The sequence below is a fragment of the Dendrobates tinctorius genome, unplaced genomic scaffold (assembly GCF_039654945.1).
Source record: "Dendrobates tinctorius isolate UK_male_01 unplaced genomic scaffold, ASM3965494v1 ptg000163l, whole genome shotgun sequence".
Taxonomy (NCBI): domain Eukaryota; kingdom Metazoa; phylum Chordata; class Amphibia; order Anura; family Dendrobatidae; genus Dendrobates; species Dendrobates tinctorius.
Genome location: NW_027361830.1, coordinates 8,037,435 through 8,061,204, shown reverse-complemented (window position 1 = coordinate 8,061,204; position 23,770 = coordinate 8,037,435). Strand labels below are relative to the sequence as shown.

Sequence of the window (23,770 nt, the reverse complement as noted above, 5' to 3'; positions counted from 1 at the left end):
GAAGTCTGTGTGAACTGTATTGTAACTGATGTGTCTGGGACCGTTGAAGCAGAAAGTAAAATTGTTGATTTGGCATCAGAACCAGTATATGTGTCCATTATTCCAACCCTGAGCATTAGAACCAAGTGTGCAGGAGCTGGGTCGCACCGCTGTGGAGGGGATGGTGACCAGCACCCCGAACAAGTACGCCGGCAGAAGCTGATGCTTTTTCTGTAGGAGGAGATCAGGACACCAGAGCCACGGTGTCCTTGGCTACGACTACCATCCTGGCCCCCCTCTTACATACACATAGCGTTTTTGCACTTTCTCCTAGACTGGTGAAGTTTATGCAGTAGATGCAAGACCAATAAAAAATTGAAAGGACGTAGATGATGGCCTCATTTTTCCCTATTTTGAAGGATTGGGGATCCTAAACTGGTAAAGCGTATGCATAATGTGCAAGAGCTTCCAAAAATTAGAAAGAGGCAATCCAATACACCTTGAAACACACGTGGAGTAGGGCCTCAGAAAACATTTACATTTAGAAGGAGTGGGACTTCTGTGATCAACAATAAGGAGTCACGGATTCAAGGCCACTACTCAGGGTACAACTGGCACAACAAGGAACAACAAGGAACTTCGGGCATCTGGCTTTGATTTTGCTCCAGCTAAGATGGGCGGCAGTTCCTCTTGTGCAGTATCAGCGCATCGGGCAGCCCCGAGGCTTCAAATAGTTTGAAGTAGGGGTTTCAAAATATTTTTTTTTTATCTCCTTGGAGACCTTTGCCAATGCAAATTCATGAACCATGTGAGGGAAACTTCTCCAACCCATCTTGGGAAAAGTAATCCATCATAAGTCCTTTGACCATTTATTCATACAAAAGGTGCATTTGGGCTTTTCTCCAGTTGTATGAATGCATCTTTACTTTTATTTTACAGGAAGTCACTGCTCCCTGCTTAAGTTGATAACATGGGTTTTTAGTGTCAGAGACATAACTAATAGGCGCATCCGTCTGTCAACTGAAAATACTGACAGGATGACTGTTTTCAAAATGAACAAGGCCTGGATTGGCCAAAACTTCTTAACCCCACCACATGACAGAAGTGCAATATAAAGGCAATTTAAATGTTTTTTTTATGGTGTATTCCCATGCACCTCTTCCCACTCCAAAAAGGGTTTGCGGTTCATGGTTCATTATTTTTCATACATATCAACAGGGTTATCATGCGTGCCTCAATCAACATTTTTTGAGGGCTATCAGGCGGCCCTCACTTATAAATTTTGGAGGGCCATCAGTAGACCTTCACTCATAACTTGTGGAGGGCAATCAGGCGGCCATCATTCGAAAATTGATTTCAAGACTACATACCCCGGAAATATTACCATTTAGGCTTGTGGATTCTGAAGTTTTCCGCCCCTGAGTACTATGTCCCCAGCCACCATTTTTTTTTCGGTGTGCCGTCTTCGCCTTACACCAGCACATGTTCCATAACATCACCCGTGCCCTTACCAAAGCAGTTACTGGGAAGGTCCAATTAACAACTCACACATGGACAAGTGCTTGTGGCCAGTGATGCTACATTTCCCTGACGGCACACTGGGTGAACCTTGTGGAGGCCGGGACAAAGTCAGATCCTGGGATGGCACACTTTCTACCAGCGCCGAAGATTGCGGGCCATACTTCCATCAGGGTTTCCTCCACCTCAAACATCAGTTCCTGCATCCCCTCCTCTATCTCCGAATTGTCATCTCGGAGCACGTCATCCATATCATTCGCAAGCTGTGTGTCATAATGGTGGTGGCCGTGAAGCTTGACAACCTTGCACATGAACCATGCTTGACCCAAGTGCTCAACTTAGTGCTTCAGCGGTTTCTGAAAACCTACCCAGATTTGCCTGAGCTACTTGAGAAGGTACACCACGTGTGTGCGCCAATTTCCGCATCTCAGTTACAACTCCCGCTGGTATGGCAGTGCTGCAACAGCGCTTGCACTTGCCAGCTCACAGACTGGTGTGTGATGTGACCATGTGCTGGAACTCCACACTACATATATTGGCAAGGCTTTATGAGCAACAGGGGGCATTACTTGAATACCAGCTACAACTTGCCTGTCGGTATTCCAGTCAGCTTCCACACATAAAAAACGACAAGTGGGAATGGATGTCTGACATCTGTGAAATTATGCAAAATTTGAAGAATCAACCAAGATGGTGAGCAGGGATGATACCATAATCAGCATAGCCTTCCTGCTTCAGTGTCTATTGAAACGCTTGCTGCTCACAATTAAAGAGGAAGCTTTGCATGTGGACCAGGTGGAATGGAAGAAGAAAGTACACATTGTACACATTGAGGGAAAAGGGGGTATCATTCCTTTTCATCATCGACATATGGTTTGACCATGATTTTATAGTCCCTGAGCAGGCTGTGGACCAACTTTCAGCAGTACTGGAGGGGCATCTCCTTCCAGTCCATGACTAGGCATGTTCTGGCTAGCCACAAAGTGCTCTTAACACAATTCATAAGCCGCCAGACATCTTGAATAGCCCATATGGTATGTTCCCTGAGAAATAGTACATAGAGCACCGAAGTGTGATTTAGGTTTCTCCTAGGAACAGATACTCTGAGGTAATTTTCCACGGCATCCAACAGGGCTTGTGTGTACGGGCACTGTCAAAAGAGATACAAAGGTGTTTCCTCAGCAAAAGGGCATCTCGGGCAGTATCTAGTGTTACACAGTCCACGGGTTTATATGATAGGTCTCAGGGGCAGACACCCCTGAATATCCATCCATGCCAGGTCTTTGTGACCGTTGGTTAACCTGCTAGAAACCACATTTTTCAACACAGTTTCGGCTATGGTCGCAAGGAGCTCTGGAATAGAGTTGAGCGAATTTGCTTGGGTCCCTGCTTATTCGGCAAGCTATAGCATTTACCGAATAAGCTGCAGAGGGAACCCAGCTTCCTGGATCGCCCTGGCTGATCAGCCATTTGACTCCGCAGCTGCATGTGTCGCGGCTGTGTGACAGTCACGACACATGCATGGCGAGCCTGTTTGTTGGGCTCTCCATGCATGTGTCATGACTGTCACATAGCAACTGTGGAGCCAAACAGCTGATCAGCCGGTTCAATACAGGAAGCCGGGTTCCCTCTGCAGCTTATTCGGAAGCGCTATAACTTGCCGAATAATCAGGGACCCAAAGAAATTCGCTCAACTCTACTCTGGAATAGACTCCCTCGAGTCCTTGTCTTGGATAAGCTTATGGATGGTTTTTGGTTGCTTTCCACAAGTCGGGCTTGAGTCCCTCCAGTTGGTGTTCTATGACAAACTTGAGCACCACCTGATTGTACCAGGGGATGTCCCAGTTGTAAGGATAGGAGCTGTCCAACTTGTCCCATCTGTTCAGCGTGGATGGGCTGAAGAGGAGAAGGAGAGGGAGAATGAGGAGGAGTTGAGGAAGGATGAAGAGTAGGAGAGAGAGGATGAAGAGGAGCAGATGGAAAGTCATCCTCCTGGTGGGGACAGGTGGCTGAATTTATGTCCTGCTGCCTTTCTGGTGTCCTTCGTCTTATACCATTTTGGCGAACAATGATTACTTGTTGTTCACGCTTCTTGATCCACACTATGAGGCAAACTTTCCATCTCTTCTTCCTGCGGTGGTGAGGGTTAGTAAAGTGGTGCAATACCAGAAGGCCCTAGTCGAACAATTAGTACAAAAATTCCCATCTGACAATGCTGGTGGCAGAGGTCATAGATTCTTGGACAACCAAGGAGGAGAGATGAGAGAGACGTGCATGAGGTACAACAGAGGCAGGGGAACACTACATAGGTCTGTAACAGTTTAAGTAGACCCTACCATACTATAATATTACAGGGTATATACACTAGTTTCCTTAATATTGCGTTGATCCAGGGAGCTAGTCTGATTGCCGTATGTGGAGTCGGGAATGAATTTTTTTCCCCAATGTGAAGCTTACTGTTTGCCACATGGGGTTTTTTTGCCTTCCTCTGGATCAACATGTTAGGGCAAGTTAGGATAGGATATGGGTTGAACTAGATGGACTTAAAGTCTCCCTTCAACCTTAATAACTATGTTGCTATGTTACTATGTTACCAGTGTCCAGGCTCTGATGCCCAGGGTGGTCTGACAAGGAGGGAAAAGTTTTTGAAGATGGTGAAGGAGTACCTAGCTGACCGCACCAGCATCCTCAGTGATTCCTCTGTGCCATACAAGTATCAGGTATCCAAGCTGGACATGTGGCATGAACTGTCTGGGTCTTTAGTGCCACCGTGGGCATAGTAACTGATAGGCGCATCCACCTGTCAATTTTGACAGGATGACTCTTATCAAAATGAACAAGGCCTGGATTTGCACAGACTTCTCAACCTCACAGGATGTCAGCAGCGGAACATAAAGCCAATTTAAATGTTCCTTTTTTCTGGTGTATTCCAGTGCTCGGCAACCCAGCAAAGAGGGGGTTTATGGTGTCATCTTTTTCTTGTCTGCCTCCTCCTCCAATCCAAAACTATCCCTCCTCCAGCACCTATCCCTGCACTAAATGCAGCTAACAGCGGCATTAATAGGGAATATAATAGATGTAACCCTGATAAGGACTGTTGATTTTAGGTTACAACAGCAATGACTGTAAGGCAATAATCCCTGACTAGATGCCTCTAATACGTTATCCCTACTCCAGCAGCTAACCCTACACTAACTGCAGCTAAGAGCAGTATTAATAGAGAATAGAATCTATTTAAATTGGCCCTGAAATTACTTTTGCTTGTACGTGGCAGCACCAAGCACTGTAAAGCAATGAAACCTGCCTAAATACCTCTAATACACTATTCCTACTCTAGCAGCTAACCCTACACAAATTGCAGCTGAAAGTGGTATTATTATTATTAGAGAATTAAATCTATTTGAATTAGCCCAAAAAAGGACTGCTGGTTTAATGTTGCACCAGCAGGTATTGTAACGCCATAACACACTGTCCCTTCTGCAGTAGAAACTCTCCCTACACTATTTCCAGGTACAATGCGCTGAACATGGCGTCACTGGGTCTTAAATAGACCCATGCGGCCTGGCAATCACAGTAATGCCAGTGTTCAAATTAGCTATGGCATTAGCATGATTCACAGGCAATTCCCGCATGTTTAGTAGCTGAAAATGCACCACAAAACATGCTGGGAGGGAGAATCGAGCATGGTGCCCGAGTACCGAGTGTCTCGAGCACCAGGATGATTGATCGAGTCTTGAGCACGCTCACCCATCACTAAATATATCCCATTTTTACCAACCAAGCTCATATGCATTTACAGTAGTTTCCAGTTCACCATCAGCAATTTCTTAATATTTTGTTGGGCCGATTCAATCCCATTCCCATACTTTTTGTTGTACTCTCACATGCATTCTTACTTAGACAATAGGACTAACTGCTGCTCGCCTGTCAGCATTCAGTTGCTGCTACAGGCTTTATATTCAGTCCTTCTGTATGGTTTGTGCTGTTTTCTCACAATTGCTGATCTCCAATGGAATTCAGCGCAGCATTTTTGCTTCTGTTCATCCCAATACTTCACTCACTGTTTGCGAAATTAGGCCACTTATATTGTGTGTCTTGTGTTAATACTCTGGTACTTCCTGAATCCTCTCATTCAACTTCAGCAATATCAATGTATTACTGGAGGCGTGGGTTCAAATCCCACTGCTGCCACCAATATGTCATGATCCCGCCGCTGACACCAGTATGTCACGGACGGAGGGGCGCGACGCACTGCCGACACACGGCTATCACATGCTCAGGGGGGCTTATCTTAATTATCCCACCGCTGCCACAATGTGATAAATAAAACAGCAAGCTAGTCTTGCCCTAACAATTTATCGCATTTATAGCTATTTTGGATGTCCCATCACTGCCAACAATACTTCACGTACTGCAGGGATTTATGTATATCCCACTTTTCAGTTCCACTTTGGAACTCGCAGCTCTCTGGCACCCCCCCTTACCCTCAGGTCAGTCACGGAACTACACCTGAGATAATTGGTTGCCTGCCGGCTGCTTCAATGAGGACTAGCCACCCGGCATGCTGCAGTGAGAGAATTATAAAATGCTCTGGCCGCAGCCACCCAATTAGCATATAAAATCCCTTTCCGTCACAGTCAGCAGTACCCGGGACTCAGACCACACTTCTCCGCCACCAGCTCCAGATTTCTCTGATTAATATTTAAACTTAATAGAGGGGTTTGAAGCCAACCCAGATCAGTAGCGTAATTATCTTAAAGGCACGTAAATTCGTTTTTAGAGCATGAAGACAGACTAATAAAGTTATAATTTATTCCCAAAAGACGGGCAGTGTTTACAGAGATAAAAAGATCTTACAAAGTTGAGACATTAGATATGTACAATGCAAATATAAAATAAACAGGCTTAAAAGCAGAAATCAACACTTACATTTGCTTAGATGGTCTTAGGCTAACCATGTGGGGAGAAGACGGAGCCAAACGTCTCCACTCATCTGAGTTCCTTTTGGCATGGAATCTCCAGCTCGAATCACCTCCCAACTGAGTGAGTGTGCACTATAGTTCTGGGTCATGACATCATAAAAGGGGCCGAGTTACCGGGGTCATCCCATTTTCTCTAAGTCACACTTTTGGTTCTGAAACCTTCTCAGCTATATAACTGGGCTTGAGAACCTAGCAGGGTATTCCCAGACACATCATTCATCTTATATTGAAATTACCTTTGTAATGATTTCAAACACTAGCTGTTTATTCCACTCTGTATAGGAGAACTCCGTTTCTCTGGTTCTGTCGATACTAGGATTTAGCAAGAACCACTGTAGTTTAGCACGATCGGTGCATGTTACCAATATGTAATTTTCATCTCTCTGTCGCGTATTGTTTCCGAGATCCGTTCTCTTTAATATTTCCCATACTTATCCAAGCACATGTTGCTTCAAACAAAAGAAATCCTTTCCTGGCTAATTAACATTCCTTGCAGTAAGGGGGGGAGTTAGCAGGAAGCAGCCTAAGGCTGCTGTCTCATCTTACAAGTTGTGTTATACTGGTGTGTGTGTGCTGTGAGTGAGGACGGGGGGGGTCGCAGGTGCTGACAGGCAAAAGTCTCATCTGTAGTGTAGAGAATGGAAGATTCTGGAATGTTTCAGAGAAGTCATATCTTACATTATCATATTATCATTACAACTCCCCCTTTTAGAGTGCGCTTAGGGAGGCAGTAACTGTCGGTACGCCACCAAACGTACCTCCGTGGGTTCGCCCCTGCGGGACAACCTTTCGGCATTTCCATGCTCGTGATCTTTCTTGTGTTGTACGGTAAAGTCTTACTGCTGAAGGGCAAGGCTCCAGAGTAACAACCTTCCATTGGTTCTGGACTCTGTGTGCAGCCAGCTCAGAGGGTTGTGGTCGGTTACCACCGTGAAGGTGCGCCTGTACAGGTAGGGCTGCAAATGTTGCAGTGTTCAGACCATGGCCAGGCACTCCTTCTCGATGGTGGAGTATGCCACTTCCCTCGGCAAAAGTTTCCAGCTCAGGTAAAACACGGGGTGCTCCTGGTTCCCCGAGTCGACCTGGCTGAGCACAGCACTGAGGCCAAACACGCTGGCATTGGTCTGTACCAGGAACGGGCGACTGCTGTCGACTGCTTTCAGCACTCAGCACTGGAGAGATGCACAGGGTTGTTTTCAAAACTTGGAAGGCCGCCTCACAGCCATCTGTCTAGTTGACTGTTTGGGGCAGACTCCGCTTGGTGAGGTCCGTCAAGGGTTTTGCAAGGGCACTATAGTCCTGTACGAACCGCCTATAGTAGCCTGCAGTACCCAAGAAGGACATCACCTGTTTCTTGGTCCTGGGGGTGGGCCAGGACATGATTGCATCCACTTTCTCTGGCTCCGGACTCATATAACCCCCGACCTACCCGATGCGCCAGGTGGTGGACCTTGCTCATGCCCATCTGGCACTTTCCCGGCTTGATGGTCAGGCCTTTCTTGTGAAAACGCTTGAGCACCTCCTGGAGGTGCTGAAGGTGTTCCTCCCAGGTGGAACTGAAGACGGTAATGTCATCCAGGTACGCCACTGCGTACTCCCTCAGTCCCTGGAGCAGGTGGTTGACCATCCGCTGGAAAGTGGCAGGGGCATTTTTCATGCCGAAGGGCATGACCGTGGACTCGTACAGTCCAAAGGGGGTGATAAAGGCGGATTTCTCCTGCGCCTCAGGGTTCAGGGGAATCTGCCAGTATCCCCGACTCAAATCCAAGATGGATATGTATTTTGCGTGGCATCGGGGTGTATCAGAGGTTGTGATGGTGTTGAGCCACCTGGATTTGGTTGCTGCTACAGGTTTTACATTCAGTCATTCTGTATGGCTTGTACTGTTTTCTCACAATTGCTGATCTCCAAAGGAATTCAGAGCAGCATTTTTGCTTCTGTTCATCCCAATACTTCACTCACTTATATTTTGTGTCTTGCGTTAATACTCTGGTATTTCCTGAATGCTCTCATTCAACTTCAGCAATATCAGTGTATTAGTTACTTTAGACACGGTTTACAATGAAAGCCATGAATTTTCCGTGACTCCATGGGCTCAAATGGACTACATTGACTTGCAAAGTGATCCAACAGAGTTCCTTTGAGCTCATGCGATTTTGAAGATAAGAATTTTTGGGTTCAAAAGTAACAGAAAACCCCTACTGACCTCTCAACAAAATGCCCTTGCTTAATTGTGAAAATAGCATAATATAAAGTGTTCAACTAAATTATTAATAAAAAAAATTACTATTACTTCCTATCACAGTAAAAATAACATATCAGTTAATGACTGATCTTTGCAGATGAAATTTCGAGAGACCACACAGACCTGTTCAATGATGAATGTGTTTGGTTAGCTAATACCACAGTCATGTCTGAACACACTAACTTAGTCCAGTTTCACACATGGAATAATCTCCGTCCGAGTATAATTCCTGGGCCACCTGCAGGTCTCTTGACCCAAACTCAGCAGCCTAATTATGTATATGCTTATCAGGCTGTTGAGTTTGCATCTGTAGACCTTTGGCCAATTTGAATATCATAGGCTATACTTGAATGCTGGACTTGTGAACCTGGCCTTACACTTAAGGCCCCGTTACACACATCAATGTCCCAGCGATCCCACCAACGATCCGACGTGGATGGGATCGCTGGGACATAGTTAGCTGATCACTGGTGAGCTGTCACATAGACAGACCCACCAGCGATCAGGACCAGCGAGTAAGCTGGTATCCAAGGTAAACAGCGGGTATCTAAGAGCCGCGTGGCTCTTAGATACCTGCTGTTTACCCTGGAATCCAGCGTGCACACTTCGCTGATCGTCGGTCTCCCGCTGCCACACGCAGCGATGCGCGCTGGCCAGCGGGAGACCAACAATGAAAAAATGGCCCGGGACGTTCAAGCGCTATCAGTGATACCCGGCAGGGGGGCTAGTTGCTGATACATGTCACACACAGCGATTTCGCTGGCGAGATCGCTGTGGCGTCACAAAATCAATGATCTCGCTGGCGATCTCACTGTGTGTGACGGGGCCTTTAGGTGTAAGGGGTAAGTCTTTTAAATTTGCAGTCTACTATTATATTAGTAAAATAACTCCAAAAGTTGATCTTGCTTTAAAGACTGAGGACCTATCAATGGAGTTATATATACCTAGAGTCTCACAATCATTGACAAGGAATATCATGTACACAACCTTGTTCATCAAAATAGTTATTTTTAAAATAATGACATACCTCTTCTTGAGCAAAGATTGGAGCACTTTTCGGAGAAGCTCCGCTTCTGTGAGGGCCGCCTATGACTAGGAGGACTGTACTGTTGAAAAGATCCTTTACTTTGTCTTGAAGGATATTCAGACATGATGGTGGGCGGATGTGAATGTTGACTTCTTACTGGTGCCTGTGAAGACAATCTGCAGAAAACAAAGCATAGTAAAACATTTAGCTACTATCTTGGGATCCTGAGCGGTTCTTCCACTGCTATAGTCATATATCTACCCCTTCCACAACAAATGGCTTCATAGTTATCATGCAATGGTGAATAGCAAAAAGCAGTACTAAAGCAGAATACCTTCTTTTGGTGACACTCGCTTTACTCTTAGCTTCCGTTCCTCATTTTATATAGTGGTGGCCTTCTCAACCCTCTCTTTTAAAGGGAATCTGTCATTAGGTTTTGCTGCCCATACGAGAGCTGCATGATGTAGGGGCAGAGACCCTGATTCCAGAGTTGTATAACTTACTGGGCTACTTGCTGCAGTTTTAATAAAGCCACTGTTTTATCTGTTGCAGATCTACCAGTTCTCTGAATGGAGAGCTCTGTATAACCCCATCCACATCGCTTATTGACAGCTTGCTGTGTACACTGTGTAGGGGCGATGTGCTCCTGAATACAAGGACTACATAGGAGCAAGTTTTTTGAGTGATAATCTCTCACTGATAAAACAGTGATTTTATCAAAACTATTGCACACAGCCCAGTAAGTGACATCACTGGACTCAAGGTCTCTGTATATTATACTGCTCTCGGTTTAGGTGGCAAAAACTTGGTGACAGATTCCTTTTAATATATCATGTTATATAAAGCAAACATCCTCTAACTTGTGTATTAGACATGGTAGATTTGTGTGGACTATTATAGGAGTTAAATATTTAATACAATACAAAATAATCAAGATCAATCCCACTCATGAATTCACAGATCCAAGGGTTTTTGTGTTGTTTTTTTAAGAACTAGCACAAATTTACATATCCTACAAACTTTATTCTAACATAGTGTTTAATAAAATATATGAAAACATATTAAAGTAAAATCCCGTCCATATCCATAAATACCACATCCTATTAGTCCAATGACTCTGATCTCTGTACCTATCTTGCGATCTTCTGTCTCTCCTTTCTCCATTGCGTTGTCCATTGGAGCTGGGCTGTTCTCTCCTTTGTCCGTCATTGTATGATCTTTGAGAAGGTGGGTTCCTATCACTATTAACACTTCGTTGAGAGCGAGACATTGTCGTTCACGGGAATGCACAGGACCAGCACACAGAACAGCAGTCACAGTCCTTTCAGCGCTGAGTTGAGAATGACATGTCTTATGAGATACATCTGCTGCACAACAATTAGCAAAAACAGAAATTAATACCATGTGTATGGCTCCGGCTCATGTCACGTGGTACTTGTAATATATTTCTCTTTTTCATTAGCGCCATCCACATAGTTGCAATAAAACTATTCATATTTATATGACTTCTAAGATGACCTGCATATTTATGTGATACGTATTACTTATTATAGAAATACACATAACATAAGTAATATAATGTCACCATCCGTGGTTATTCAAATTAAGAACACTAATTAACCAGAAGATCAATAATATTTTTTAATAAAAGGTATAATTTTATTAATGCATATAGATTAAAAATATAGTAAAATTAGTGGGGAGCTGTGCACCAAAGAAAGTTCATGTAAAAAAAACATGAGGAATGAGTATAATAACAATAGTGTTGAATTCTCTAAAATTACATATATAGTATATTGCAGAAAAATAAACATTCAGCATATAAATACAGGTAATAAGTAATAGAACAGCTGGACGGATAATTAGTTATAGTGAAACAAATAGTAGTCGCTATCCAGTAATAAACATACCATAACAAGAACAGCAAAGGCATAGAAAACCCCAAGATTCCGACGTACATTTCGCTCAGCAACCTTCTCAAGACTCCTTGGCAGATTTGTTTCACTATATAAAATTATTTATCCGTGTTCTATTACTTATTTATTACCTGTATTTGTATGCTGAAAATTTCTTTTTTTGCTATGTACCATATATATGGTATATATATATATATATATATATATATATATATATATAATTTCAGAGAATACAATATTATTATTATTATTATTATTATTATTATTATTATACCCATTCCCCATACGTTTTTCCAGTGAACTTTCTTTGGTGCACAGCTCCCCACTCATTTTAATATATCTGTATTGATAAAATTATACCTTTCATTACACAATTTATTGATATTGTGGTCATTTATTTAGTTTTTAGGTTATTTAGTATTCCTTATTATGTTACTTATTGCTTTTTCCAATACATTTTCAGAAAAATATGCTTATGTACATCTAAAATAAAAAGAAGCAATTTTTGAAATGGTCTTTTTTTTGAGTTGGTAACATTCCTTTTAATGTATACTTTTGTTTTTTCTTTTTAAAATAAATACAAATAAATGAAATGCAAATAAGAGCCATCAGTGATTGTTTTGTATTAATATTTATCAGACAGAATTTATGATCTAGTGGAAACATGCTTTATGAAAAAAAATCTATACAGTAATTTCACTTGGTGTATACAGGTGCTGGAGAGTTTTGTGTCTCCATGATTATAGACTACATGTAAGCTATTGACTATAGTCTGGTCCTGCAGTTATTAATTACATCTTACCATCTGCCCCACCCTACTGTGATGTCTGTAAATTACCTAAAGAAAGGGGCAGATAGATCACCTCCATGCCGTTTAATGATAAGCAGCTGATGTCGACTTTCAACAGATTATTTATATTTAAAAAAGTATTTTCTAATTTTATGTGCAATATATTAAAATAATAAAAATGATAGATGAATTCTCTTTAATTCATCATGGAGAGGATTTATTTTTCATCAAGGGATTTAATCTCTCTATGGCCTTAGTGACTCTTTTGATCCAATGATGATCAAAAAGTCTGACATCAAAAAGTGCTGACAACTGTACCTCAGTAGTACTAAGATTTCAAGTTAGAGTCTTCTACAAAAAAAATTAAAAGCAACCAAATATTTAGGATCCTTAAGAAAAACTAATATGGGCTGACCCAAACATTTATAAAAGGCATTCCAAATCCTCAGGTGAATCCTAGAGGTAATCTTCCTGCTTGCTGAAAGGGTAAAAATAACCTAGTCCAATCAACTCCTAATTTCTAATTTTAACCTTCTCTCTTCAAGTTTCATGAAGCAAGATGGGGCAGGGATAACCCATGGATCTGAAATTAATTATTATTATTTATTATTATTAAAGCGCCATTTATTCCATGGCGCTTACATGTAAGGAGGGGTATACATAATACATACAAGTACAGTAATCTTAAACAATACAAGTCACGACTGGTACAGGATGAGAGAGGACCCTGCCCGCGAGGGCTCACAATCTACAAGGGATGGGTGAGGATGCAGTAGGCGAGGGTAGAGCTGGTCGTGCAGCGGTTTGGTGGATCGGTGGTTACTGCAGGTTGTAGGCTGGTCGGAAATGCAGAGTTTCTTGAGCCATCTGAATCAAACTTACCTTGGCCAAAAAGGGGGCTTTTAGGATTTCCCTGACCCAATCCTATCCTATCTTTTTAAAAAGCCTTTAGACACAGACAAAAGCGTAAATCTCAAACTTCATCCAAACCTTAGAAAGGTCATCCACTTTCCTGGAGTGATCTTAATTAAAAAGGGAGAAGAATCTACGGCACTTCTTTTGCTCTTGTGGCTAACATTTCTATGTCTGGTATTCGGCAAAATCTGGATACTTGTGTGAAGAGCTGCCAAGTCATCAACTCCCTTCAAGTTAACTGCAGAGAGTGATAGAAAGTGGACTTCTGTGAGGTGGAAAATCTGAAATAAAATAGACATCAGGAAGGAGGATCTTGTCTCTCCCTGTTCATGTAGTCATGTCCAATTTGCCTTTTTTTTCTTTTGTTCCAATACACACAAAGGAAATTAACCACCGATCCACCAAACAGCTGCACAACCAGCTCTACCCTCGCCTACTGTATCCTGACCCATCCTGTTGTAGATTGTGAGCCCTTGCGGGCAGGGTCCTCTCTCATCCAGTGCCAGTTGTGACTTGTATTGTTTAAGATTACTGTACTTGTATGTATTATGTATACCCCTCCTCACATGTAAAGCGCCATGGAATAAATGGCGCTATAATAATAAATAATAATAATAATAATAATACAAAAATAATACAATAATAATAAACATGTATATTACAAAACATGAGTAATTGCAATAATTTTCTGAGAGAAATACTTATTTTTCTGGAAGAATATTTAGAATTGAGAGTCCTCAGTGGTTGATACCTTTTAATGGCTAACTGAAAAGATGGTAACAAATTGCAAGTTTTCAAGACTACGCAGGTCTCTTCATCAGGCTAGACTAATACAAAATCTGAACAATCATTAAAAGGTATCAACCACTGAGGACTCTCAATTCTAAATATTCTTCTATCTACTGGCTAACAATGTACAAAGATATCATAGAATCGTATAGTTGGAAGGGACCTCCCGGGCCATCTGGTCCAACCCCCTGCTCAAAGCAGGATTCGCTAAATCATCCCAGTCAAAACTAACAGAAATCATATTTTCCTGAATAGTCGCCATCATTTGTTTCTCTGTGGTTTTGTTACATCCTTTAAATGTAGGGTTTATTGTTTTCCTCTTTATTAAAAGCTTCTGCCCGAACAGAGACTTGAACCCTGGACCCTCAGATTAAAAGTCTGATGCTCTACCGACTGAGCTATCCGGGCTCTCTACATAACTTTCCTGTATTTTTCTGGAACAATTTCAAGGATGCCAACACTTTCAGCCATGACTGTATGTCACTGCTTTGGCATTATCTGGTAGGACTTTCACATTCCTCCCATCCAGGTGCAGAGGGCATTGGGACATGAGCAGCAGAACTGCTCTCAACTCCCTGTCATTCTGAGATTCCATCCCAGGGAATGATCCCACACCCCTAGAATCAGGAAAGACTGTGATTGAGCTACCCAACATATAAGGATTATGTCTCTCCCAGAGCGGGGTACTCAGGTCACCGAGCAGCGTTAGATTCAGGAGGTCATGGGGGTGGCAGCCGTGCCTGGTTCCTGTGCTCCAGGGACAGTGAAATGGGGGTTGAAAAATAAAGTAAAAATAAAAGAAAAGGAGTACGTGACGCCAGTTGGAGTGTTCTACTGTAGGATAGCCGGCACTGCAGATGATTTCTGGGGGGTAGATGGTGATGGCAGTACAGATGTTTAACCCCCTCCAACCAGGGCTGACCCCCAGAGATTGTGATGGAAGTTGATGGCATGGAGTAATAAGGCAGGAGACAAGGAAAGTCACTTTATCATTTACTGTAGTTCAGATGCAGTTCAGAGGAGAAATTACAACTCTCAGCAGGTTTACAGTCTGCTCTACATGATTGGAGTTATCCTTCTCTCTGCTGAAACTCGGTGTAAACTTCCTGCTGTTCTATTCCCTTCAGGGACCAAGGCTTCCCAGAGTTTGGAACTTCCAGTACAGCCACTTACTCACTGTGTTTTCTCCCCCCTGGCAACTTGCAGCTTGGATCCTGTGTGAAGCACGTTTCTTCTTGCACAATCTTTCACTGATCCTCGGTTGCTGTAGTCTTCAACAGCAGAGTGTTATCTCCCAGGGTTGTATAAACCCACACAATCCCTCAGCTTACCACCCGGCTCTAAAAGCATGGATGACCTAGGGGCTGATTCCCTGATTCTTCTTAGCATTGCTCCTGGAGGGAGCACATGTTATGGCTCCAGGAGCGTCCTCCATTTTCTCTCCACCATCTTCCTCACAGAACAACAACTCGACTCCTCCCCCTCCCAGTTAGGGTATGTCTCCAAAGCTCTAAGCTTTAGGGAACTAAGGGAGTGAGCTAAAATTGTGTGTGTGCAGTGGTCTCTAGCAGAGAAAGCATAACTCCCATTACTTACAAAACACATACAAAACAGTACATATTTAACTATTTTGTGGCAGCAAGGACGCAGGGCGCCACAATTGCATCTGTGGTGATAATAGGATTACTCGGAACGGCCAACCTTCTTAGAGAATACCTGACCTCAAGGAAGAGAAATAGAGAGGCTTCTAAAGAAAAAATTAACCAATCCCAGATAAAAAAAAGATATAGGGCTGAAAAGGGCCCATTTTATTGAAGGGTTGCAAGAGGTCATTACTAAACCTAAAACTGACATTGCTACCCTTAGGGACACACAGAGATTGGACATTATTTTCTGAGTCAACTCTTGGAATCGGAAGGAAATACGTCAGAATTACTGAGTCCAGAAGGACACCAATAAATCGACACTGTGAAGTTTTGGCAAGACAGGATTTTTCCCTGTTTATTATTCACCCCATTGCTTCAAGAATTTCTATCACAATAGAATTGTGAAGCTTTATTATCTATTCTCTATTTATCTATAGATGCCATGACACAGTCTTTGAAAATATAAAAACAGAAGTATGGATTGATTCAATACAAAAAAATTTGGCAAGACAGGTGTTGATTTATACCCTTCATACTGTATCTATACAATGGCATGTAAAAGTTTGGGAACCCCTGGTCAAAATTGCATGTACACATATTCTGTATGTATGAATAGTGTGGTTTACTTGTAGCGTATTCTTACATTTTTAATAATTTCTAATCATATTCTATACTGTAATAGTAGAATATACAGCAACCAGCCATAACATTACAGCCACTGAAAGGCAAAGTGAATAACAATTTGTCTGTCAATAGGAAGCATATAGTGGCATGGTCAAAATTACTGTTAGGGCTCACACTCATCAGAGTAAATAAAATCGGTCCATTGTTGTTCCTGAATAGTAGGACAAGTGTCATGCGAGTACAATGTGATTTTTCTCACCATATGACATCTGTATGACATGCGTATGCAATCCGTATGCAATGCATTTTCTTAGCATTAGCTTTTACATACAATAATCCTCTATCATTTCAAGCTAGTTTACTAAGTAATAAAACAATCTTCAATACAGATATAGATAGATGTCATTGAGATATATAATCATTGCAGAGTGTGTGTAGCTTACCGTACATGTATTTAACTAATTACTAAATAAATAAAGGAAAATTGAAGGGGTCCTCCTACTTTTTCTTAACCAGCTGAGGGAAAGCCAATGGCTGGGGGCTGATCTGATGTTTATAATCTGGGAAAGGGGTTATAAACATGGTGCTTCCCAGGCTATTAATATCAGCTTATAGCTGTCTACTTAGCCTTTACTGGTTATTAACAAGGGGTGACAAAAAAAAATGACATGGGGTCCCCCTATAATTAATAACCAGCAAATGCTAGGCATTAACAGCCTAGGAAGGGGCCTTATATTGGCCCTCTCCCAGACTAAGAACATCAGCCCTGAGCCGCTCAAGAAATGGCTCATCCATTAGCCTCCACTTTTCCTGGTGTGGCTGCAAGTGGGGTAATAGAATTGGGGGTGATGTTAGCTTTGTAATGCCAGCCTGACATCACACCCAGGGGTTGGTATTGGAAAGGTGTCTGTCAAATGCCCCCATTACAAACCCCATAGTCAAATTAAATAAAGACACACACAGAGTAATGTACTTTAGTTGAAATAAAGACATAGACTCCTTTATTTGATATAAACACTCCCCTCCCTCATTTACTCATTTATTATTGTAAAATAAAAAATAATAAAACACCATATTCCTCACCTATTCGCAGATAATCCCTATGTGTTGCTGTCTCACGAATAACTGTAGCTCTGCTACATTCAGATGGGTTGTTGAGCAGTGGCAAGATATAACTGCTCAATAATACATCTGGAATACACTGAGATGAGCGTGATTATGCTCCTGCAGTGCCTAGCACTGACATGAGTAAGGTGACCGAAGTTCATAGCTGATGAACCCCGGTCACCTTACTGATGTCACTGCTCCCATAGTGAGAATTTTCTTGTGCGTTAGCAGTATACCTTGGGTCATTGTCTTGTTGGAAGGTGTACTGTTGTGAATTCGCTTTCTGGCCTCCTTCTGGTTATTACTGAAGGTAGTGGAGCTGGTCAGATCGACAGAGGGGTTGCGAGTTTTCTTTCTGGGCTCCCTCTGGTGGTTACTGGAGGTAATGGAGCTGATCTGATTGACAGAGGCTTGCCACCTGATAATGATGATGATGACTAGAGATCTGGGGTTTCAGATTGGGATTTAAGACAGCCGACTCCCTCTATCCCTGCTGGTGATTTGCTTCCTGTTCCTCCTGAGGTCTGATTTCTCCAGCATGTTCAGCTAAGTGGTTTATTTGCTATGCTGTTTGCATTTGATCTGGTTTTGTCTATCTCTTTTTGGTGCGGGTCAGCCAGCTCCGGCTGGGGCTGTGCTGAATCACCGCCCATATGTTACTACTTGTGCCAGTTTGTTTTATCCCCTGTTAGTTTGGTCTCTTTTTGCTCTGCTTTCAGAATATACCAGAGTGCTGATATAGTGGGGTATGAAGTCGTGTGACTTCAGTGTTTTTGCATCAGACGTGTTGGACTTTTTGCAGGGTTTTTTGCGTGATTGCAGACAGTATCTTTCCTTTCCTGTCCTGTCTAGTCAGTGTGGGCCCCATCATTTGCTCAGTCTATTTTCCTGCCTGTGTTTGTGCTTTCATCTTGTCTCATTGTCACTGACAATATATGTTTGGGGGCTATCTATTCCTTTGGGGTCTGCTCTGGGGCAGTCTAGATTTCCCCTTTCTTGCTTTAGGCTTAGTTAGCTCTCCGGCTGTGCCGAGGCGTCTAGGATCATCGTAGGTACGCTCCACGGCTACTGCTAGTTGTGTGGATAGGATCAGGGGTCTGGAATCTGCTTAAGTTCCAACCTCTCTGGTTTTCTGTGGCTTAGCCTGGACCTGCTCTCCTCGTGACCCATTCATAACAGTACCTCTGTCCCAGTCTCAAATCACTGACAGACTGAAACAGGTTTTGCTAAAGAATATCCTTGTATTTCACACCATCCATCTTTTCCTCGACTCGGACCATCAATCATCTCCTTGACTCAAACTATTTTCTCTGTCCCTGCTGCAGAAAAATATACCCACAGCATGATGCTGCCACCACTATGTTTCACTGTGGGGATGGTGTTCTTGGGGTGATGAGCTGTGTTGGTTTGGCGCCAGATACAGCATTTTCCTTGTTGGCCAAAAAATTCAATTTTGCTCTCATCTTACCACAGCACCTTCCTCCATATATTTGAGGAGTCTCGCACATGTTTTTTGGCAAACGCAAAATGAGCCTTACAATTTGTGTGTGCAGTAAAGCCCTTTTTCTGCCCACTCTTCCATAAGGGCCACCACTATGGAGTGTACGGCTTATTGTGATTGAGTGGACAGATACATCAGTATCTGCTTGGGAACTCCGCAGCTCCTTCAGGGTTACCTGTGGTTTCTGTGCTGCCTCTCTGATTAACGCCCTCCTTGCCTGGGCTGAGAGTTTTAGTGAGCTGCCCTCTCTTGGCAGATTTGTTCTGGCACAACGTTCTTTCCATTTGATGATAATGAATTTGTTAGTGCTTTGGAGGATCATCAGAGATTGGGATTTTTTTTAAAAAAGCAACCCTTACATTTACTTCTCAACAACACCGTCCCTGAATTGTTTGGAGACCTCCTTGGTCTTCATGGTGTTGTTTGGTTAGTGGTGCCACATACTTAATGGTGTTGTAGCCTCTGTGGCCTCTCAGAAAAGGTGTGTGTATACTTACCGACTATGTGACACTTAGATTGCACAAAGGGGTATTTTCTTTCACTAAGCATGCGACTTATGAAAGTAACTGCTTGCACCAGAAATTTTTAGGGGCTTTATAGCAAAAGGGGTGAATACATATGCCAATTTTTAGTTATTTGATCCCATAATTTTAAATTATGCCTATATTTTTCTCACTTCACTTCAACAACTTAGACTATTTAGTAGTGATGAGCGAGCTCTAAAATGCTCATTACTCGAATCAAGCACGTGAGACGCTCTGATATGCTCAACTCGAGGAACAAGAATAATGGAAGTCAATGGGGAACTCAATCATTTTTCTGGCAGACCCTCCCAAGAGGTCTGGGGCATGAAAATCTCTGAATTGGATGGAAACAGTGCTCAAATTGAATGAGAACAACATTGGAAATATGACTGGATGCATCTCTGACTCTTAGCTCACTGCTGCAAACAATTTTGTCAGAGTATCATTTTTGTGGAGTGATAATAAAACATCCAAAACTGAAGATAAAATGTTTTCCTGTTAAAATCCATTTTATGAAACATTCTTTCCCGTCCTGTATACAGTGGGTACAGAAAGTATTCAGACCCCTTTAAATTTTTCACTCTTTGTTTCATTGCAGCCATTTGGTAAATTCAAAAAAGTTCATTTTTTTTCTCATTACACTCTGTACCCCATCTTGACTGAAAAAAACAGAAATGTAGAAATTTTTGCAGATATATTAAAAAAAACAACACATATCACATGGGTCATAAGCAATCAGACCCTTTCCTCAGACACTCATATTTAAGTCACATGCTGTCCATTTCCTTGTGATCCTCCTTGAGATGGTTCATCTCCATCATTGGAGTGCAGCTGTGTTAAATTAAACTGATAGGACTTGATTTGTAAAGGCACACACCTGTCTATATATTGTAAGACCTCACAGTTCACAGTGCATGTCAGACCAAATGAGAATCATGAGGTCAAAGAAACTGGCTAAGGAGCTCAGGGACAGAATTGTGGCAAGGCCCACATCTGGCCAAGGTTACAAAATAATTTCTGTGGTACTCAAGGTTCCTAAAAGGACAGTGGCCTCCATAATCCTTAAATGGAAGAAATTTGGGACCACCAGAAGTCTTCCTAGACCTGGCTGTCCAGCCAAAATGAGCAATCGTGGCAGAAGAGCTTTGGTGAGAGAGGTAAAGAAGAACCCCAAGATCACTGTGACTGAGCCCAGTTGGGCCTTTATGGCAGAGTGGCCCGATGGAAGCATCTCCTCCGTGCAAGACATATGAATGCCCGCTTAGAGTTTGCTAAAAAACACATGAAGGACTCCCAGACTATGAGAAATAAGATTCTCTGGTCTGCTGAGACAAAGGTAGAACTTTTTGGTAATAATTCTAAGTGGTATGTGTGGAGAAAACCAGGCACTACTGATCACCTGCCCAATACAATCCCAATAGTGAAACATGGTGGTGGCAGCATCATGCTATGAGGGCGTTTTTCAGCTGCAGGGACAGGATGACTGGTTGCAATTGAAGGAAACATGAATGTGGCCAAGTACAGTGATATCCTGGATGAAAACCTCTTCCAGAGTGCTCTGGACCTCAGACTTGGCCGAAGGTTCACCTTCCAACAAGACAATGACCCTAAGCACACAGCAAACATAACAAAGGAGTGGCTTCAGAACAACTCTGGGGCAATTCTTGACTGGCCCAGCCAGAGCCCTGACTTAAACCCAATTGAGCATCTCTGGAGAGACCTGAAAATGGCTATCCACCCATGTTCACCATCCCACCTGATGGAACTGGAGAGGATCTGCAAGGAAAAATTGGCAGAGGATTCACAAGTCCAGGTGTGAAAAACTTGTTGCATCATTCCAAGAAGACTCATGGCTGTACTAGCTCAAAAGGGTGCTTCTACTCAATACTGAGCAAAGCATCCAAATACTTATGTCCATGTGGTATTTCAGTTTCTTTTTTTTTTAAATTTGCAAAAATTTCAGTTTTTTTTCAGTCAAGATGGGGTGCAGAGTGTACATTAAAGAGAAAAAATGAACTTTTTTGAATTTACCAATTGGCTGCAATGAAGCAAAGAATGAAAAATTTAAAGGGGTCTGAATACTTTCTGTACCGACTGTAATGACTTGTATAAAAGGCAAAATTAAGAAGAGAAAGAAAAAAAGCCTCCTCCACCCCTTAGGTTATATGCACACATAGCAGTTCAGTTGAAGAGAGTGACTGGTAACGCGTCAGGTGATTGTCCCTGGAAAAGGAGGAAATATGTGCGCAGAAAGTGCATGGTGAATCACTGTCATGGCCATTTTCTCAGAGGCTCATGTCCATAGAGAAAATTTTAAAAAAAGTTGGACTCCTACACGCATTTAGTGCAAGACCTAGCAAAAATGTTTAAAGGAGGCATTGCAATACACCTTAGAACAGACATAGAAGAGTGCCTCAGAACTTTTTTTTATAATTTTAAAGAGTTGGACTCCTGGAACCATTTCCGCATCAGTCATGCCCTCTGCATGCACCGCCATCAGCAAGACACCCACTTCCCTTTCCCTTGCGCTTTTCAAATTAGTTAGATTATAAATTCCTGAAAACTTTACTGTTCTGCCCATTCTGTGCAGCTAGATATTTTTAAGTGCTGTTCCAGCTATGGCCATTAGGTGTCATAAGTTGCCCTGCTCTTTTATTAATGTGTTTGGAATTTTCTGCTCCCCAAATGATTAATTGTTCAGAACCGCCCCTTCTTTCTGCCCTGGTCAACAACATGTAACCATTCTCCAGCCGTCTCCTGAGTAGCTCGCACCTGCTCAGCTCAGCTCTTTGCAAACCATTGCTATAACAAGCGGATTCCGGTAAGGTTAATGCAATTATGTGTTATGCCTCTGTTTTAGCAGCCATAATGCATCCCCCCATGATGTTTGCAATGCATGCTCAGCTCCTGTGATGCTATTTCACTGCATGTTTGTTATAAGCATCCTCTAGTTATGCATCCTCCGTTCAGTGAGTGTAAAGCTGGCAGCCACTAGTTGTGTTAGATATTTCTTTCTCTTTTGCTGCTGTGTATGTTATTTGCTCAGCTTTAATATAATGCATGATAACAGCATCCTGTATCATTGCACTGTCTAACGGTACTGATATGAGGTATTATCTGTCTCTTGAAGTTTTTACCTGAATCATCCACATTTTGTAAAACAATCTACTGAATCATCTATATCTGTGTTCAACAACCTCTGATATCATCTACTACTGTTCTACTATACCATCTGTTATCATCTCCTATTGTTGTCCATATCATCCCAATAAATAATAGACTTAAGCACCCATACAGTTTCTGAGAGTGGATGAAAGGTTAAGCCGTATGCTGGAATAAACACAGCATCATACGTGGAAGAAGGCAGAACAGTAAAAACGGACCACTGGTCGCACGCGTTGGTTACCCAGGCTATACGGGACCGCTATCACCCAAACAGCTCCGCATATGGGTACTACAGCAGCCGCCATACAGCCGCATGGGATAAGAGCCGAGAGCTCAGTTAAAACGGACCGCTGGTCGCAAGCGGTGGTTACCCAGGCTATACGGCACCGCTACCACCCAAACTGCTCTGCATATGGGTACTACAGCAGCCGCCACACAGCCGCAGGGGACAAGAGCCCTGAGCTCAGTATAAACTGAACCGCCGGTCACAGGCGTTGGTTACACAGACTATAAGGGACCGCTATCACCCAAACTGCTCCGCATATGGGTACTACAGCAGCCGCCATACAGCCGCAGGGAATAAGAGCCCAGGGCTCAGTAAAGGACCGCCGGTCACACGCGGTGATTGCATAGACTGTATGGGACCGCTATCAAGCACACTACTCCGCTTGCAGGTATCACAGCAGCCGTCATACAGCCGCAGAACGCTACTGCAGCCCGCCAAGAAGTGCTACATCTTTCACGCCACGCGGAAGCCAGCCATACATAGACTGTTTCCCTCCAATCTACTCAGCAGTACTCAGGTAAACGCACAATGTCTCGGAAAAGCACATCCTCACTCAAAACGAGGTCAGGAGCAAGCTCCAGCAGATCGTCATTAGCAGAGCTAGCTGCTGTCGCTCGTGCCGAGGCCGAAGCAGCCAAAGCAAGATCCTCCTTTACCGAATGAGAGATGCATTTAAAGCTGAGACAAGCAGATCAAGGTGCCAAAACTGCAGGCAGAGAGAGAGGCAGAAACCGCACGTCTGCAAGCAGAGAGAGA

The 23,770-nt window shown here is 42.8% G+C and overlaps 1 protein-coding gene and 1 non-coding gene across 3 annotated transcripts in view; both read right to left on the bottom strand.

Moving 5' to 3' along the window:
• Positions 1 to 23,770, bottom strand: part of LOC141052868 (MARVEL domain-containing protein 3-like) — a 78,093-nt gene that overhangs the window by 42,057 nt on the left and 12,266 nt on the right. The window contains exons 2-3 of one of the 2 annotated variants that reach the window (XM_073550181.1): positions 10,882 to 11,118; positions 9,752 to 9,927 (exon numbers count right to left, since the gene is read on the bottom strand). In XM_073550181.1, the coding sequence (XP_073406282.1) occupies positions 9,752 to 9,927; positions 10,882 to 11,021 (316 nt within the window). In that variant the 5' untranslated portion in view covers positions 11,022 to 11,118. The remainder of the gene's footprint in view (positions 1 to 9,751; positions 9,928 to 10,881; positions 11,119 to 23,770) is intronic. The other variant, XM_073550182.1, reaches the window with a different exon arrangement.
• Positions 14,497 to 14,569, bottom strand: TRNAK-UUU (transfer RNA lysine (anticodon UUU)). The gene has a single exon. It is a non-coding gene; the product is annotated as a tRNA-Lys (tRNA).